This window comes from Myotis brandtii, unplaced genomic scaffold (genome assembly GCF_000412655.1).
Source record: "Myotis brandtii unplaced genomic scaffold, ASM41265v1 scaffold115, whole genome shotgun sequence".
NCBI lineage: Eukaryota > Metazoa > Chordata > Mammalia > Chiroptera > Vespertilionidae > Myotis > Myotis brandtii.
In genome coordinates this window covers 18,524,283-18,542,264 of record NW_005353967.1, presented here as the reverse complement: position 1 = coordinate 18,542,264, position 17,982 = coordinate 18,524,283, and the positions used below count along the sequence as shown (strand labels likewise).

Genomic DNA, 17,982 nt, shown 5'->3' with positions numbered 1-17,982 from the left:
GGGGCGGTGCCCCAACTCCCCTATCGGCCCTACTCTGTGAGTGACAGGGGGGAGCTCCTCAACCCCCTGATTGGCCCTGCTCTGTGCGTGACAGGGTACAGAGCCCCAACCCCCTGATAGGCCCTGCTCTGTGCGTGACAGGGGGCAGCGCCCCAACCCCCTGATCGGCCTTGCTCTGTGCGTGACAGGGGGTGGCGCCACAACCTCCCTATCGACCCTGCCTTGAGTGTGACAGGGGGCGGTGCCCCAACCCCCCAATCGGCCCTACCCTGAGGGTGACTAGGGGTGGCATCGCAACCTCCCGATCTGCCCTGCTCTGTGCATGACAGGGGGTGGAGCCCCAACTCCCCAATCGGCCCTGTTCTGAGCCCGACCAGGGGCTGCACCTAGGGATTGGGCCTTCCCTCTGCCACCCGGGAGCAGGCCTAAGCCAGCAGGTCATTATCTCCCGAGGGGTCCCAGACTGCGAGAGGGCACAGGCCGGGCTGAGGGACCCCCTCTCCCCCTTGAGTGCACAAATTTTTGTGCACCGGGCCTCTAGTAGAATATATAAGAATTGAAAGGACTGAGTAATCCATCAACTGGGTAATCAACCTCTGAGCAACTAAAAATTGGCTGTGATTTCATGCATTACTATTGGGCATTGTTTAGCTCTCACTTGTTTACTACTGATTGAATTAAAGTTTGAAGTGAAATGCTTTATATCTCATTTCTAAACTCGTGACCTCATGAGATTCAGATATGATAAAACAACAATGAGAAGTTAAAAATCAAGGTTAGAAAAAAGTATATTTTTAACCTGTAATCTTCTAAAATGGAGAAAAGCAATTATAAGAATTTCAAGAATCAATATAAATTGATGTTTTATACCAAAGAAAACTTAAGACCGTGAGTACTGCTCTCCCAGCATCACTATACAAATAAAAATAAATCGATAGGTCTAGAAACATAAGCTAGTAAAGACATCTAGCAACTATTTTTGATACTAAAGGGATTGTTAAGTATTGTAATCCAGAAAATGTATGTAATTAACCATAAGAAATTATATTTTTAATTTAAAAATAAGTTTTCTTTTTAGTATTCAGATCTTTTATGTACTTCATTATTTCATTTTGAAAAATTAATTGTTAAGCATGGATTTTACAATAACTCTTTGTGTGGTTTCTAGCTTGTAACCTAGGTAGTTTTTAAGGCCCTTTCCATTAAAAAATATGTAATTCTATATTCAAATACTATTAACAGACTGTCAGACTGTATTTGGCCAATTTCCTATCTCCTGGATAATCTTTTAGCTCCTGCAGTAGGAGATGTAATCAAATGGTTTTGAAGTGGTTACTAAATATAGGATTTGTCTGAGCCAGTGAAGACAACAGGTGCATATGGGATTTTGAAACTGAATCTGAAAAACTTGAACTTGAAGCTCAGTTTGGGGTATTAAAGAAAATGTTACTTGACTGAAGTAGTGAAATTTTAGGAATCTTATATAAGGATAAAATTCAGGAACAAAGTAATTTTTGTGTCCTAGTGTTAGGGGCAAAAATAGAGTATGATGTTGGCTTTAAAAAGTAGTTAGAGTATTTTTACAGAGAAAAGAATAGAAATAATTAACTTATCTAAGGACATGGTTTCTTTTTTCCACTTCTGGAATATCACTTCTTCTCAGTGAAGCTGTTCCTCAGCTTGGCTTTATGTCACTTAAGTCAGGGTTTACATATAATTTTAAAGCAAGGAAGGACTTTAAAGTTCCTTTACAGATCTCCCTCATTCTTACATTTCTTGCAGTTTATTCATTGTAACACTGTAAATGATCTTATCTTTGTATCTGCAGTACCTGGCACAAATTCTAGCAGGTATTTGTCAATATTTGCTAAATTAGCTTAGATAACTTAATCTGCATTAATATTAGTAATTCAGAATATCATTAATAAGGTTTGATGGTTCTTAGTAATTTTAGCACTTAAATGTCACCAGTGATTTATTTTTTAACTTTTTTTCTCTAACCAGATTTGCATCTGCTGGTGATGATGGACTTGTAGTTGTGTGGAATGCCCAGGTGTGTATTGATTTTGTGTGGATTGTGTAATAAAGATATGACTGTATAGTTGAGTATACATTCATAAACACTATCTGGGGATATATCTGCATATTAGTAGACAGACTAATTAATACTTGAAAAGGCATACTTGGGAAGATTTCATTTAAATTGGGAGCCAATATTTTATAGTAGAAACTTTTTTAATGAAGATTTTTTCCTCAGAAACAAATACCGAGATGTGAAAATAAAATTTTAATCTTACCGAACAAAACTTACCAGCAACTATGTAATGACTCTGAAAATGAATCAAGTGTTGATTTTTGTGGCAATTTTTCTTTCAAAGTGATGATTACATGATGTAACATGCTCCTCATGTTTGAATTTAATAGCAATATAATAAAAGGCTTAATTAAAAAATATTTAAAGCTTAACCAAATTTCTCTGAGACCTCTCTTCCTGATCCTTTGATACTCAGGTTATTCTCTTTTGAAGTATCTATCTTCTCTCATTGTCTGATCTGTCAGATCCTCATTTTTCAATGGCTTTGCCTGTGATTAAAGGACTTCTTTAACATGTTCCCTACATTCATGAAATCTTGTAACCTTGGAAAGATTTGCAATTTGTCATATTTACATTGTTTTTTATAGTATGTTTATTACTTGGGAAGTCCATGAGAGTCTCATGGGTGGGAATATCTGTTGCTATTAAATAGAGGTGGAGTGGAGGCTAACTTTATGAGTAGTTGATACATTATTGGATATAGGTATTTGTTGTTGTTATGCTGCCTTTTTTCCTTTCCACAACTGTATGACTGTGGAGACTTAAATAACAAATACTTGGATAAGGAGCTGACTTTTTTTTCTTCCACAGCTTTATAACTGTGGAGACTTAAATAACAAATACTTGGATAAGAAGGACTATCTATTTTTTCCTACAGATTAAGTTACTGATATTTTTATGCTTAATTTATCCAATTATATTCTTAAAATCATATGGAAAGAATATTCCTTTAAATTTTATATGAAATATGCTAAAATTTGTATTATCTATCAAAAAATACTTAAAATTGTTTATGGCTAAGTAATTTCAAATAGAATGTATGCATTTTCTACATAGTGTTTCTTCTTAGTGTTGTTAAAGTTATTTAAGTTGTGAAATAATGAACCTGTTCACATTTTCATTGGTATTTCAGACAGGAGAAAAACTTTTGGAACTCAATGGACACACTCAAAAGATAACAGCTATTATTACATTTCCTTCCTTGGAAGTATGTGAAGAAAAAAATCAGCTCATCTTGACAGCCTCTGCTGATAGAACAGTTATCATATCCTTTAGTCTGGAAGAGAGTGAAGTAACTATCGTGACCCAAGGGACTAGTATATACATTATTAGTCTTTAGGATCTTGGGGCCTGTTTGCACATTCCTGTTTTAGCAAAAATGATTTTGTTCTAGCTTTCATAAAACACTTCTTAAAAGCATTAGGCATCTGAAAAGTATTAGACTTGAAATAGCAGGTTAAGGTGTATTATTGATGGAAACCCCATGACTAAAACTGTTCTTTCTAGAGTTACTATTATATAAAATAGATGAAATGGAGAAAATGAGCTTAAAAATACTTAGTATCTCAGTTTGCTTTTCAATTTAGGGAAATAAAGATCAGTTGGACTGGAAAATAATTTACTTTGTTTTTTTTTTTGAGAACCCAGTCTGACAGAAAAGTGAATTGCCATTGGCTCAGTGTTTAATATTACTATTTAGTATTTAAAAATAAAATTTAAAAAGTATGTTACCTTTCTTTCCCCCTTACTTTTAGGTAAAATTTTAAAATGTAATGGCATTTTATAAATGCTTACATGTGCCACACATTGTTCTGTTTTATATAAATCCATTTGATCCTTACAATAAGAATTTTTGTTCTCATTCACAGATATTAGAGGCAAAGAGAGGTTAACTTGTCCAAGGTTATGCAGCCAGTATAGGGCAGAAGGTAAGCAGTCTGACTGCAGAGCCGAGTTCTGAACCACTAAATAATAATACTGCCTTTTAAAATATTTTCCTTAGCCTGGCCAGTGTTGCTCAGTGGTTGAGCATTGACCAATGAACCAGGAGGTCAAGGTTCGATTCCCTGTCAAGGCACATGCCCAGGTTGCAGGCTCGATCCCCAGTAGGGGGCATGCAGGAGTCAGCTGATCAATGATTCTCTCTCATCATTGATCTCATTGATGTTTCTATCTCTCCCTCCCTCTCCCTTCCTTTCTGAAATCAATAGAAATATATTTAAAAAATGTTTTCTATAAACAAATTTAGCCCTTTAATCTTTCTATGAGGAATTTGGATTTGTGAAGGCCATAGCCAAATGCTATGGATAACTGTAATCTCTCATGACCTTTTTTTTTAAGTTATCATAGATTACCTTTAAAAAGTCTATGCTCTTTGAAAATTCTGTTTAGCTTCAAGCATTAGTGAAGTAAGTTTCAAAGTAAGCTCAAAGGAGTCAGTGTTACTCAGGCTTCTGTAAAACATATACATACTTGATGAAACTTAAACAAGCTTTTCAGCTAAAGTGATTTCTAGACAGGTTGCCAATAGGTGAAAACATTTTAAGAAAAGATTTCAATGGTGATAAATTGTGAGGGGATTACAGTATTATGTAAACAAGGGCATAAAATTCACTGATTTTTAGGTCAGGTTAGCGTTATTGCTACTGCTCTATTGAGACAAATTATTTTATGGACTAAAGCTCTTTTTTTATTTGTTTTCAGTATCAGTATAACCTCTGCAAAAGTAGAATTTAAAATGCTTTTTTATTAAATGATTTCTAAAGTACTACTTAGAGGCAATTATTAAAAATTACTGTTACAGTACAGTACAGAGATGAGTAGATGGGACAATATCAGTATAAACTGTACCTGTAAATGATGGTATAGACTCATTTCCTTTGCTGAATGACTTTGTTGAAAATAATTCCAGGGTGCTTTGCTGGCAGTTCTTTTACTCAGGTGAATTCTAAATTAACTCAGCTTGGGCCTTCTCTATTAACTAAAACTTCATTAATTAAATGCTCAGTGTAGATTTAAAACAATTTTGTCAAGTGATAGTCTTAAAAGTTTGTATGTACATATATATATATTTATACATATTATATATATTTATTATGTGAATGTGTTTTCAGATATGATGTAAAATGTGTATCTTACCATAGGAAATGGTGTGAAAAATTTGAAAATCATCATACTCCTTAGGTTAAACTAACCTTGGACATTTTATGAGAGGTCCTCTAATTATTTTAAATATGTATACAGGTAATAGGAACACACTGTTACTATCTTTTTTAAATCAGGATAACAGTAGTTAATTATGTCATACACATTGAGAGAGCTTTTCAGTCAATATGGTGGACTATTTTGGAGAATAAACAAAATTTAAACAGTTGCAATATTTAATGTCTATAAAGATTCAGTTTTCAGACCACCCTTTCTGTTGGCATTTTCAAATAGTTTGACAGTAAAATTTACCAGAAAATTATTTTAGGTTGTAAGCCTACTGTGCTAAGTTGATGACTCAATATTTTATGCCTTATTTTCTACCTAAATTTGTGACATTTGTGACTTAATTATTGGAAAAGTTATAAGATTTGAAATGTTTAGAAATTATTTCTTAACATAAATTTAGTTATGGAATTGTGATACTGGCAGGCAAGTTCAAAAAGTGTCATGCTTCCAGTCTACTGTAAAGGTAAGATCATAAGCCGATATTTTATGGTAAAAATTTTTTTGTCTGAGAAAAAACTGTTAAGTAAGTTTGATGAAATTACTTTTGTAGGTTTAAAAAATTATTTCTTCTTGCCCTAGCCGGTTTGGCTCAGTGGATAGAGCCTGTAATGATTCACATTACAGTAAAAGCCCTTATAAAGTACTTTTAGTTGGCCTGCGGACTAAAGAGTCCCAGGTTAGATTCTGGCCAAGGGCACATGCCTGGGTTGCAGGCTCGATTTCTCCCCCAGTAGGGGATGTGCAGGAGGCAGCCAATCAATGATTCTCTCTCATCATTGATGTTTCTATCTTTCTATCTCTCTCCCTTACTCTCTGAAATCTATTAAAAATATTTAAAAATATTATTTCTTCCACACATAGTTACAGTTATTTTATTCTTCTAAGATTAGATTTTTGGAAGTATATATTTCAAATGCTAGAATGTTTGAATTTGAACTTACAGCAAGCAATAAATCTCTATAGCAAGATAAGGAAAAAGGTAATACCTAGTATGTTTTTAGTAAGTAATTATAAAAAGAGGCAATCCTTGCAGAATGACTCTATAGCAGTAGTTAGTATGTTTCTTTACTTTGAAATAAAAACATGGAATCATTTGTCCCTCACACTCTGCCTTCTGTAAAGTCATAAAGATAAGATATGTTTACAATAGCCAAGATCTGGAAACATCTCAGGTGACCATCAGTAGATGAGTGGATAAAAAGATGTCCATTTACACAATGTAATACTATGCAGCTGTAAAAAAGAAGGAACGCTTAACCTTTGTGACAGCATGGATGATGGACCTGGGAACTTATTATGCTAATTGAAATAAGCCAGTCAGAGAAAGACAAGTATCACATGATCTCACTTATATGTGGAATCTAATGAAAAAAATAAACTGACAAACAAGATAGGACCAGAGGCATGGATATATAGAACAGACAACAGACAGATCTCAGAAGGGAGGTTTGTGAGAAGACTGGAAGAGATTAACCAAAGAACATATATGCATATGTGTATAGCCCATGGACAGAGACAATAATGTGGTAATGACCTGGTTGGTGGGGGGGACCTGAGTGGAGGGAAGCAAAAAGATAGGGAAAGGGGGACATCTCTAATAGTGTCAACAATAAAGAGAAATAATTAGTAGGATACATTATTCCTAAAAAAATGTCAGTTACTTAGTTCCAAAACAAAATGTTATGGGGCTAATTGGTTGCTACTGTTAGGTTCATTCATTTTACAATTATTAATTGGGGCTTATTACATGAAAGGAACTCTGCTACATGTCGGAGAAACAGACTTGGATAACACTTGGTTACTTTGATTCCTACAGAAGAAATTAACCTTAAATGTTCTCAGAAATGTGTCTTTCAATAATGTGAGCAAGTTTGGAGAAAGATGCTAGTAAAATGAGATGTTTCCTCTTGCTTTAAAGATAACTGATCTCTAAATTGGAGCCAACACTTAAGAAAAAAAAAAAGAAGAAGAAAGAAAAAGAATTGCTGTGTGCCAATTGTCAATATATTCCTGAAAGGCAGCATCTCTGGTAGCCATCTCATGCTACTATGCTCTTCTAATTATCAATTTAGTAAAGTTTATGGGGAAGAAAGTGCCATTTACTGTATGCTCTATCCAATTTAACAATGTACTGTCTTTGAAGAAGCCATTTAAGTATTGACTTGATCATATCTCTATGCTTTATGTGATCTGAAAGACACCTCTTTTAAATTCCTTAAAAAATACTCTTGTTTTCTGTCTGAGCTCATTAGGTTTCAGATGAAACACCTGAATTGAAGGAACAGGGAAAGAAAAAATTTAATGTATTGGGGAAATTTCTTTGGTGAGCTGTTTTATGAACTGTTTAATAAAAAGTGCCTAATTCCAGTATGGTGAAAGTACTTTATAAGGGCTTTTACTGTAATGTGAATCAGCTAGACAGTTGTATTTACTCCTGCTAAGAGTTTCACATTAAAAATCGTTAAAAATAGCATTTTACTCACTTTAGTTCAGTGGTTAAAACTGTTTTTGAGCATGCTTTATTAAAGAAATTAGGATCCCTAATATAAGAAATACTGTTTATTTTTTGAACTAGTAAAGTTTTTATAAAGGTTGATATTAGCAAGGAGATGGTGAAATTGGCATTTTAATTTCTGTTGAGAGTATAAATTGATATGATCTTCTAGAAGGTAGCTTGTCATTATGAATGAATCTTAAAAAAAAAGATTACATGAATTGACTCAGTGATTCAACTTCTAGAAAACTCTTTAAAGAAAATAATAAACATGGGCAGAGATTTATGAACAGAAATGTATATTGCAAATATATTTTATAGATGGATGATTGGCAGTATCCTAAATGTCTTATAGGAAAGTAGTTAAATTATGGTAGATATATATGTTAAAAATGATATTTCAGAAGAATACACAAAGAGTTTGGAAAATTCTAATAAGATGTTAAGTAACAAAAGCAGTAAATGAAAACTAAACCTAGTAATGAATAAAAAGGGTTATATACCATGACCAAGGGAGATTTATCATAGAATATGAGTTTAGTTTAACATTTGAATATTTAATCAATGTAATACACCATAGTAAGAATAAAAGACAAAAAACATGATCATCTCAATAGATGTAGAGAAAGCATTTGACAGACTCCAACACCTCAATAAACTAGGAATAGGTGAGAACTTCCTCAACCTAACAAAGGGCATCTATGAAAGCCCCACAGCTAACATTGTATTAATGGTGAATGACTGACTGAATACTTTTCCCCTGAGATCAGGAACAAACAAGGATGTCTACTCTTGGCATTTCTATTTAATGTTGTACTGGAGGTTCTGACCCAGGGCAATTAGACAATAAAAGAGAGAAGGCATCCACATTGGAAAGGAATACATAAAACTATGTAGAAAAAATAACTATATAGAAAATTCTATATCCATAACAAAACTATTAGAGCTAAAAATGGATTTAGCAAAGTTTTAGGATACAATTCAGTATACAAAATTAATTGTATTTCTATATACTAGCAGTGAACATTCAAAAATAAAATTAAGAAAACAATTAATTTACAGTAGCATCCAAAAGAATAATATGCTTAGAAATAAATTTAAAGAATAGGTGACTTGTACACCAAAAGCTACAAAACATTGTTGAAAGAAACTAAAGAAAATCTAAGTAAATGAAAAGACATCCCATATTCATGGATCAGGTTTAATATGGTTAATATTGCAGTACTACCCTATCTACATATTGGATACTATCTCTACCAAAATCCCAACAGGGTGTTTTTTCCCTATGTTCTTGTTTTTGTTTTGCAGACATTGATGTAGAAGTGCAGGGGACCCTAGCATAGCTAGAACAATCTTGAAAAGAAATAAAGTTGCAAGATGCAAGCTTCCCAATTGGAAAATTTACTAGAAAACTATAGTAATCAAGACAGTGTGGTACTGGCATAAGAATAAATATACACATCAATGGAATAGAGTTAGTTGCTTAAATATCTCACAGAGTTTGTAGTCAGGAATAGAGAGCAGCTTAGCTGGATAGTTCTGGCTCAGTGTTTCATGAGGTTGTCATCTGAAGGCTTGACTGGATTTGGAGGTTCCTAGGGGACTCACATGCTTGGGAAGTGTTGGTGGTTGTACAGAGGCTTCACTTTCTTGCCAGGGGGTGGGTCTTTCTCCATGTGGCTGCTTTTGTGTGTTTGCCCTAGAGAGAGTGACCTAAGAGAGAGCAAGGAGGAAATCACCATGTGTCTTATGTCTTTATAAGTGACACACTACCCTTTCTGCCACATTCTATTCATTAGACGCTAGTCACTTAGTAGAGCCCACATTCAAGGGCAGGGTAGTTAGGCTTCACCTCTTGAAGGAAAGGGTATCAAAGAATTTAGAACATATTTTAAAACCACCAATGAATGCATGAACTTCTAAACTTACATATATTTCTCATAAATTTTGCAGTGTTTAACTGTTCTTCAGAGACTAGATGTTTGGCTCTCTGGTGGGAATGACCTATGTGTGTGGAACCGAAAATTAGATCTCCTATGTAAGACTAGTCACCTTTCTGATACAGGTAAAAAACAAATCAAGGTAATTGTGAACCATGAGTGACATGCTCTAAAAGACACAGAGAATCTTCAAAGAGACTTTCCATGAACAAAGGGGAGGGTACTTTTCTTTGCAGTTCTGAATATACTGGTAAAATGTAGCCATATTCTCCAGGTTGGTTAAGGGTTGTGTAAAATATATTTTCATCAAATTGGAAGGAAAAGATTCCCCTCCTTTTGGATTCCTTATCCCTTCTAACAGAATTTCTCAAAGTGGTCAGGAAACACGTTTTAATATAAGATCATCAAACTCTAAATGGAGTTTGATGAGCCTGTTGATACCTGAAAGCACTTTCATGGCTTTACAATAGCACTTTTTAAAAATGTTTGGGATCACTTGTCTTTCAATAGATTTCTAAGGATGACCTCATTTTACATTTGGTTTTACTAAAAAGTTTATTCATGAACAAACTTACTAACAAAATTCTATTTTCTCAGAATTCTGTTAACAGACATTTAAAAAAATCAATTTTGACTTCTATAGATACCAAGGATTTTAAAGAACAAAATTAAAATTTATTCAGAGTAAAAACATTTAAGTATAAATGAATAAATTTAAATGACAGTAACCGTGAAGTTATGTGATACACTATTAACTATTTTTGTTCTAAAAGTAATCAAATGAACCCATGGACATCCTATAATGAATATTATTACTTATTGAAATCTTAAAGGTAATAGGAGCTCCGTGAATTGAATAGATAGGTCATAATTGGAAATAGCTTATCTCTACATAGATATTATAAAATAGCATGAAAATAATGTGATATCTTAGCAAAATTCAATCCATACCTTATTTGGATTTACAATTTAACCTTTCAAGTCAACATTGGACCACTAGTAATCTTGTTTGAATCTAGAGTGCATATTTATGTTTACTGTTATCATGAATTATATCTATTTACATGTACATATTTCTTTCATTAGCCTGTGGTCATATGTGAATTTTACTCCATGAATAATTAGTACAGACATACCTTGGAGATAGTGCAGGTTTGATTCCAAACCACCCCAGTAAAGCGAATATTTCAATAAAGTGAGTCATGATTTTTTTGGTTTCCTAGTACATATTACAGTTACACTATACTGTAGTCTATTAAGTGTACTATAGCAGTCTGTCTAAAAAATGTATATAACTTAATTAAAAATATTTTATTGGTAAAAAATGCTAACCATCATCTAGGTTGGGGTGGCTGTGGCAATTTTTAAAAATAAGACAATGAAATTTGCCTCACCAATTGACTCATTTTGTGAACGATTTCTCTGTAGCACACAATGCTGTTTGATAGCATTTTATTTACAGTAGAATTTCTTTCAAAATTGGAGTCAATCCTCTCAAGTTCTGCCAACACTTTATCAACTAAGTTTATGTAATATTTTAAATTTTTTTGTGGTTATTCAACAGTCTTCACAACATTTTCACCAGGAGTAGATTCCATCTCAAGAAACCACTTTTTTTTCCTCATCTGTAAGAAACAACTCATCTGTTTAAGTCTTATCATGAGATTCAGCAATTCAGTCACATCTTCAGGCTCCACTTCTAATTCTAGATCTCTTGTAATTTCTGCCACATCTGTAGTTACTTCCTCCACTGAAGTCTTGAACCACTCAGTCGTCTATGAGGGTTGGAATCAGCTTCTTCCAAACTCCTGTTAATGTTGATATTTTGACCTCTTACCATGAATCATGAATATTGTTAGTGGCATCTAGAATGGTGCATCCTTTCCAGAAGATTTTCAGTTATTTTGCTCAAGATCCATAAGAGGAATTACTAGCTATGGCAGCTCTAGTCTTACAAAATGTATTTCTTAACTTATAAGATTTGAAAGTCCAAATTACTCCTTGATCCATGGGCTGCAGAATGGATGTTGTGTTAGCAGCCATGAAAACAATATTAATCTTGTACATCTTCCATCAGAGTTCTTGGTTGCCAGGTGCATTGTCAATGAGCATTTATATTTTTTCTAGGTCTCAACAGTGGGCTTAGAATATTCAGTAAACCATGTGATAAGTAGATGTGCTGTCATCCAGACTTTGTTGTTCCATTTATGGAGCACTAGCAGAGTAGATTTAGTATAATTCTTAAGGGCCCTAGAATTTTCAGAATGGCAAATGAGCTGTGGCTTCAACTTCAACTAACTCATCAGCTGCATTAGTCCCTAACAAGAGACTCAGCCAGTTCCTCTCTAGCCATGAAAGTTCTAGATGCATCTTCCAAAAGAGGCTGTTTCATCTGCATTGCAAATCTGTTGTTTAGTAACAACCTTCTTAGCTAGATCTTTTGGATAACTTGTTGCAGCTTCTACATTAGCACTTGTTGCTTCACCTTGCATTTAAAAAATTTTTTTTTATTGATTTCAGAGAGGAAAGGAGAGGGGGAGAGAGAGAGAAACATCAATGATGAGAGAATCATTGATCGACTGCCTCGGGGATCAAGCCTGCAACCCGGGCATGTGCCCTGACAGGGAATTGAACCATTACCTCCTGGTACATAGGTCGACGCTCAACCACTGAGCCATGACAGCTGGTCATACTTCTGTTTCTATTATTTTATAAAATTATTTATAAAAATTTTTTAGCAAAGTTTTCCACATCTAGAATTCTTTTCTTCCTAACCCTCCCTGTGCTCTCCTGTCCCTTTTACTTTTTTATATTGTACTGCTAATTCCTTCCTTTTGCCCTCCTCTACAATCACCTCTTCTTCCTTATACTTGGGAAATGCATAAAATACTGTTAAAACTATGTGGAGAAAAGATTTTAGAGAGACGTACTCCCCAAACTACAAGAGTCTTTTGATGGGTGAGAGAGTAAAGTAAAGGAGTATAATATTTTCCAAATTTGAATATATGTTATAAATTACTTTTATGTAAGTTATATATATTTCATACTGGAAAAATTAACTTTAATAGTTTTTGTACTTGCACATGTGGTGATTCTGAATTTAATACTTCAATTCTTTAAGTCTTACTAACAAAAGTAATAATTATTACGTATGTTATAGAAATTAGCATATGTTATAGAAGTTATAGTTACACTATAAAAAGTTACTGAGAACTCTATATTTAAATAAACAAGTGAGCCTGGCCAGCGTGGCTCAGTGGTTGAGTGTCGACCTATGAACCAGGAGGTCACGGTTCGATTGCTGGTCAGGGCTCATGCCTGGGTTGCGGGCTCAATCCCCAGTGCGGGGCATGCAAAATGCAGCTGATCAATGATTCTCTACCATCAGTGATGTTTCTATCTCTCTCCCTCTCCCTTCCTCTTTGAAATCAATAAAAATATATTTTTTTTAAAAAATAAACAAGTGAAAGATGTTGAAATGTTGAATCTAATTAATCTAATTTTGTAAATATTAATTAAAAACATGTTATTTAAAAGCCCCTTTCTTAGCTGTTGACTGCTGGCTAACTCATTTACTGCCAGGGAACCCACTCAGGATTCTTAAATTTAAAGTAAGGAAAATGCCAATTTTATATCTCCTTTGAGCTAGGTATATTGTAAATGGTGAGGGTGATTATCTTAAGGGATCCCTGGTAAATAAGTTTACCATAATGTTCAAAGAGTATATCCTACCCTTACTAGATCAGTAGTCTTCCAAAGGCCTCACCAGTTTTTCACAAAATCATTTTCTGTGTATAAGCAAGCAAGTGTGATATAGAAAATTATGTGTGCTTTTTTGTGACCACTCCCTTTATTGTAAATGACTGACATAAAACTGAGAATGCTTTTGTTTTTTATGTAACCATAAAGAAAATAATTTTACCTTTGTTTTATATTTTTGAAGGGATCAGTGCTTTGATTGAAATACCTAAGAACTGTGTTGTGGCAGCAGTTGGCAAAGAACTGAGTGAGTATGACTCTTTTTTTCTTCTATTTTCAAAAAAATTTAAACGAACTTGTATACACATTTTAGAAAGACTAGTTAATATTTTATTTAAGGAACATCTGCCCCTGCCCCAGTCTTGGCCTCCTGGGATTGTTGAAGTGATATGGAGACCTAGACATTTTCATGATATTAAGTCAGTTTTTGTCCTACCCTTGTTCTAACATAGCCAGGTGGGGCAGCTAACCTCACTCCTCTTATGCCAGAGAAGACCCATAGTCCTCTCTGTTGCTGATCTGTACACATACACTTATTTGACAAAAATAAAATAAAATAAAATAAAATAACCACATAAAACAACTGTCAACATTTTGGCAACTAAAAACTTGAGTTGGGAGGGTCAAAGGAGGATTATTTGGGGAATTTACTAAGGTGGGAACTGTGGAGTTTTTGCCTCAGGAAGCCAGAATGGGGCCCATTATCTTTGGGGCAGTTTATGCCATTTCTCTTAGAGGAGTGGAATAGCAGAGGAAGGGGTAGATAGCAGAGGCCTTTTGTAAATGTATTAGTTATGAACATCTGAAGGCCACTTTCTTAGCTTTAGACTATTAGTTAACTCATTTACTATCAGGAAGCCTACAGTGAAGAAAGCCTTTTGTGCTCACTGCTTTGTGAATGGAATTTGGGTGCCAGAATTGATAGAGTAAACATGCTTCTTAAAAGCTGCTTCTTTCTTGCCCAGAAGACATTCGGTATTGCTTGTGCTACTTCTTCCAGAGACCAGCCCTGAAATTTGCTGTGACTATCAATTGGCATGTTTGCAAAACCCAATGAGATGTGAACTTAGTGGTTCTCAAACTTGAGTGTGCATTAGAATGACCTGAAGGGCTTATTACAAACACAAATTACTGGGATTTACCTCCCAGAGTAATTCAATAAGTCTAGACTGGGGCCTGAGCTCTGCATTTCTAACAGGTTCCCATCTCACTTGTGGTGTTCTCCTCAGGCTCTCATTACCTTTCTTAACTACGAATGTTGCATTAAGTCTCCTACTTACCTTTCTTCCTCTACTTTAGTGCTTGTCAAATGCCTTCTGTTCCTCTGGTTTAGCGCTTCTCATATATATATTCTTCAATAGATGCTAGAGGGATCTATCTAAAATGCAGACCACTCTCCTGCTTAAAGGCTTTGGTGGCTTCCTATTGCCTAAAGCAGTCATTTCTAGGCTCAAATTTCTGACTAGTACAAAAGTTTAGATTTTTGGAGCTCAACATAGAGTTGCCAGATTTTTATTTTGCTTAGTAAAACTAATAAACAAAAAAAAGCTATCATTTACCACTTTCATTTTGTAAAAATTACTTTTTAACAACAAAGTATGAAGAACATGATCTCAGAAAGAAGTAATAGGACTTTAAATTGAATATATTTACTTCCATGTGGCCCTTATTTTTTCTTATTTTTGCCCCAGATGAATAAAATTTTTGCCCTAGAGCAGCGGTTGCCAACCTTTTGGACCTCACAGACCACCAGTGGTCTGAGGACCACCGGCTGGCGACTGCTGCCATAGAGGACCAATGTAAGTTCATCACTACCCTGCAGGATAAAGTGCAAAGTTTTCAACATATCAAATCAGGCCCTCCAATACCTTTCTCCTCCTATATTGCTGGCTTGTCAATACTGAATTGCCTGGGATTCCCCCACCTAAGGTGTTTCTCACCTTTATGCCTTTATTTCTGCTATCACCCTGTATCAGGTTTATCCTCCTGCTCATTGTCCTCTTTGATCTGGCTAATTCCTACTTACTCTTTAAGAGCTCAGCTCCAGTATCTTTTGAGGAAGAAGGCTTGCTTACTTAATACCACCTCCCCTCCCAGAAGTTTTTCCACTGTGTTGTCATAATCTCACATCTGTCATTTCATTTACTACTTTAAAAAAAGACTTCTGTTTACTTTTGTTCTCTCCTTGCCCTCCTTTTCAGAATATGAGCTACTTGGAGACTGGAACTTTCTTATTCATCTTTCTGTTAACAGATAAGAAATTTTTATTGAATGGATGAATGAATTAGTGAATTCATTAAAACACTACTAAAAGCAACATTAATACTTCAACTGAAGTTAGAGTATCATCTAAAAAAAGAAGTGAAAGTTGATTTTATTCAGAAAGTAATTTATAAAACATAATATTCTTTAAAATGAGGTTCTGCATTTTACTTAATTTTGTCATAACATAAATATATAGTGCTATTTTTTCTTAAGGAAAAATAAATTTCATTCCTGTAAATGGGGTATCTTTTCTATTTCCAAGACCAAGCTTGTACCTATATACTTGGTTTTCAGTGTTCTATTTCAATTTCTCTCTTTCTGTGTGAAGGTTCCTTTCAACAGGAATTATAAGTTCTGTGTGCATCAGCTGCAGTGACTTTGAAGCTTTACTGGCTAAGTCAGGCTATCAGCGCTGAGACCTCATCCTGGCTCAGAAGTCTAGGATATTTTTTCTAACTAATTTTTTAGAATTTATTATTGCTTCTCTTTTGTTCTCTGATTTGTTTTATTTTCTTGAATTTATTACTTGTCTATAGAGGCCATATTTATGCTCACTAAACAGTTTCATGTTATCTTAGTACTTTGTAGTTCTTTGTAGAAACCTACTTTATAGTTTTCTTCTTTTTGTCAGTATTTCAGGTTATTATATGTTAGTTTGAGTAGACAATATATTGCTTTTTATTCCACAATCCCAATCTCAAGATCATTTGGTAGGATTTCAACTGAAATAGAGGGTTCATACAACTCTGATAGGTATGAGGAAGAATTCCCTTCGTGTTGACTGAAATACCTTTTTATTTCAACAGCCACAGTTTGAATGTAAATGGCTGCCAGGATTAAATAACCTTGCTAGAGATTTGTAGCTGGTAAAAATTGTCTAGAGACAGAATGAAATGTGGCACTGACTATTTTCCAGGGAAGAATGTGAGAAAGAAGGGAGATTAATAGTTAGCCACCACTTGGAAAGGATATGATCTCTGAGACATTCCCACTTCTAAGATATGAGTCATCTTAATCTGTGAGCATCCACAACATTGGGTAGAGTGGTGTATTGTAGCATTTAATACATCTATTATAAGCTTGTTTATAGGTCTCCCTACCACTGTAGACTATGAGTGGTTCAGGGCAGTGACTAGGCCTTATTCACATTAGAGATCTAATTTCCTGGAACATAGTAGATGTTTAGTAAATGCTTGTTGAATGAATCACTCTAGTTTATTTGATTTGGGGTTTGCTGTATTGATTAAAGTTAGGATTCACATTAGTTTAAATAAAACTATTTGTTAAAGTCAGATAACAAGTAAAGTAACCCATTGAAAATCTGTAGTCAAAAGAATTGTATGGCGCACAAAAATTATAGGCATATTATCCTCAGAGTTTATAATTTAACTAGAGGCCCAGTGCATGGATTTGTGCACTGGTGGGGTCCCTCAGCCTGGCCTGCAGGGATCAGTGGACCTCTGTGCTACCACAGCCCAGCCTTACCTGCCAGCTCGTCGGGCTCCAGCTCACTGTCTGCGTCAATCCCGCACAGCAAGTAGTGTGTGAAGCGGCAGGCAGCTGGGGAGGAGCCCAAGCCCACGTTGGGCGCCGCACTGCTCTCACTCATCCTGGCGCCACTGTACCTGCTGCTGCTGCTTGGGCGCGCAGGGGGAGTGTCTGCAGGAGAGGCTTGCACTGCTGCAGCTGCACTCACCAGCTGTCAGCCTGGCATCTGGCTCCTGTCAGCTGAGCAGTGCTCCTGCTGTGGGAGCACACTGACCACCAGAGGGCAGCTCCTGCGTTGAGCATCTGCTCCCTGGTGGTCAGTGTGCGTCACAGCAACTGGTTGTTCTGCTGTTTGGTCAATTTGCATATTACGCTTTTATTATATAGGACTAGAGGCCCGGTGCACAAACATTTGTGCACTCGGGGTGGGGGGGGGTCCCTCAGCCCGGCCTGTGCCCATTTGCAGTTCAGGACCCCTTAGGGGATGTCCACCTGTCGACTTAGGCCCACTCCCCAGGGATCAGGCCTAAGCTTGCAGTCAGACATCCTTCTGGCAGCCAGGGAGCCCTCAGGGGATGTCCGACTAATGGCTTAGGCCCCCAAGGGAGCTGTGATGAGGAAGCTGGGGTGACAGAGGAGCCACGCTGTCCCGCCCCGCTGCCCCGGGTTGGGTCACACACGGGATGCCCGGATGGCGGCCAGGCGGGCCGGCCGATCGCTGCTGCACC

At 35.8% G+C, this 17,982-nt stretch overlaps 1 protein-coding gene across 4 annotated transcripts in view; it reads left to right on the top strand.

Annotated features, from left to right (window-relative positions):
* WDR41 (WD repeat domain 41) overlaps positions 1–17,982 on the top strand; it is a 52,914-nt gene that overhangs the window by 15,009 nt on the left and 19,923 nt on the right. For 3 of the 4 annotated variants that reach the window (XR_001364538.1, XM_014549976.1, XM_005858059.2), the window contains exons 3-7: positions 2,005–2,053; positions 3,228–3,359; positions 5,709–5,771; positions 9,756–9,867; positions 13,686–13,748. Coding sequence is in view for 3 of the 4 variants with exons in the window: in XM_014549976.1 (XP_014405462.1) it covers positions 2,005–2,053; positions 3,228–3,359; positions 5,709–5,771; positions 9,756–9,867; positions 13,686–13,748 (419 nt within the window). In the remaining variant the exon portion in view is untranslated. Of the gene's footprint in view, positions 1–2,004; positions 2,054–3,227; positions 3,406–5,708; positions 5,772–9,755; positions 9,868–13,685; positions 13,749–17,982 lie in introns of all 4 variants that reach the window. The other variant, XM_014549987.1, reaches the window with a different exon arrangement.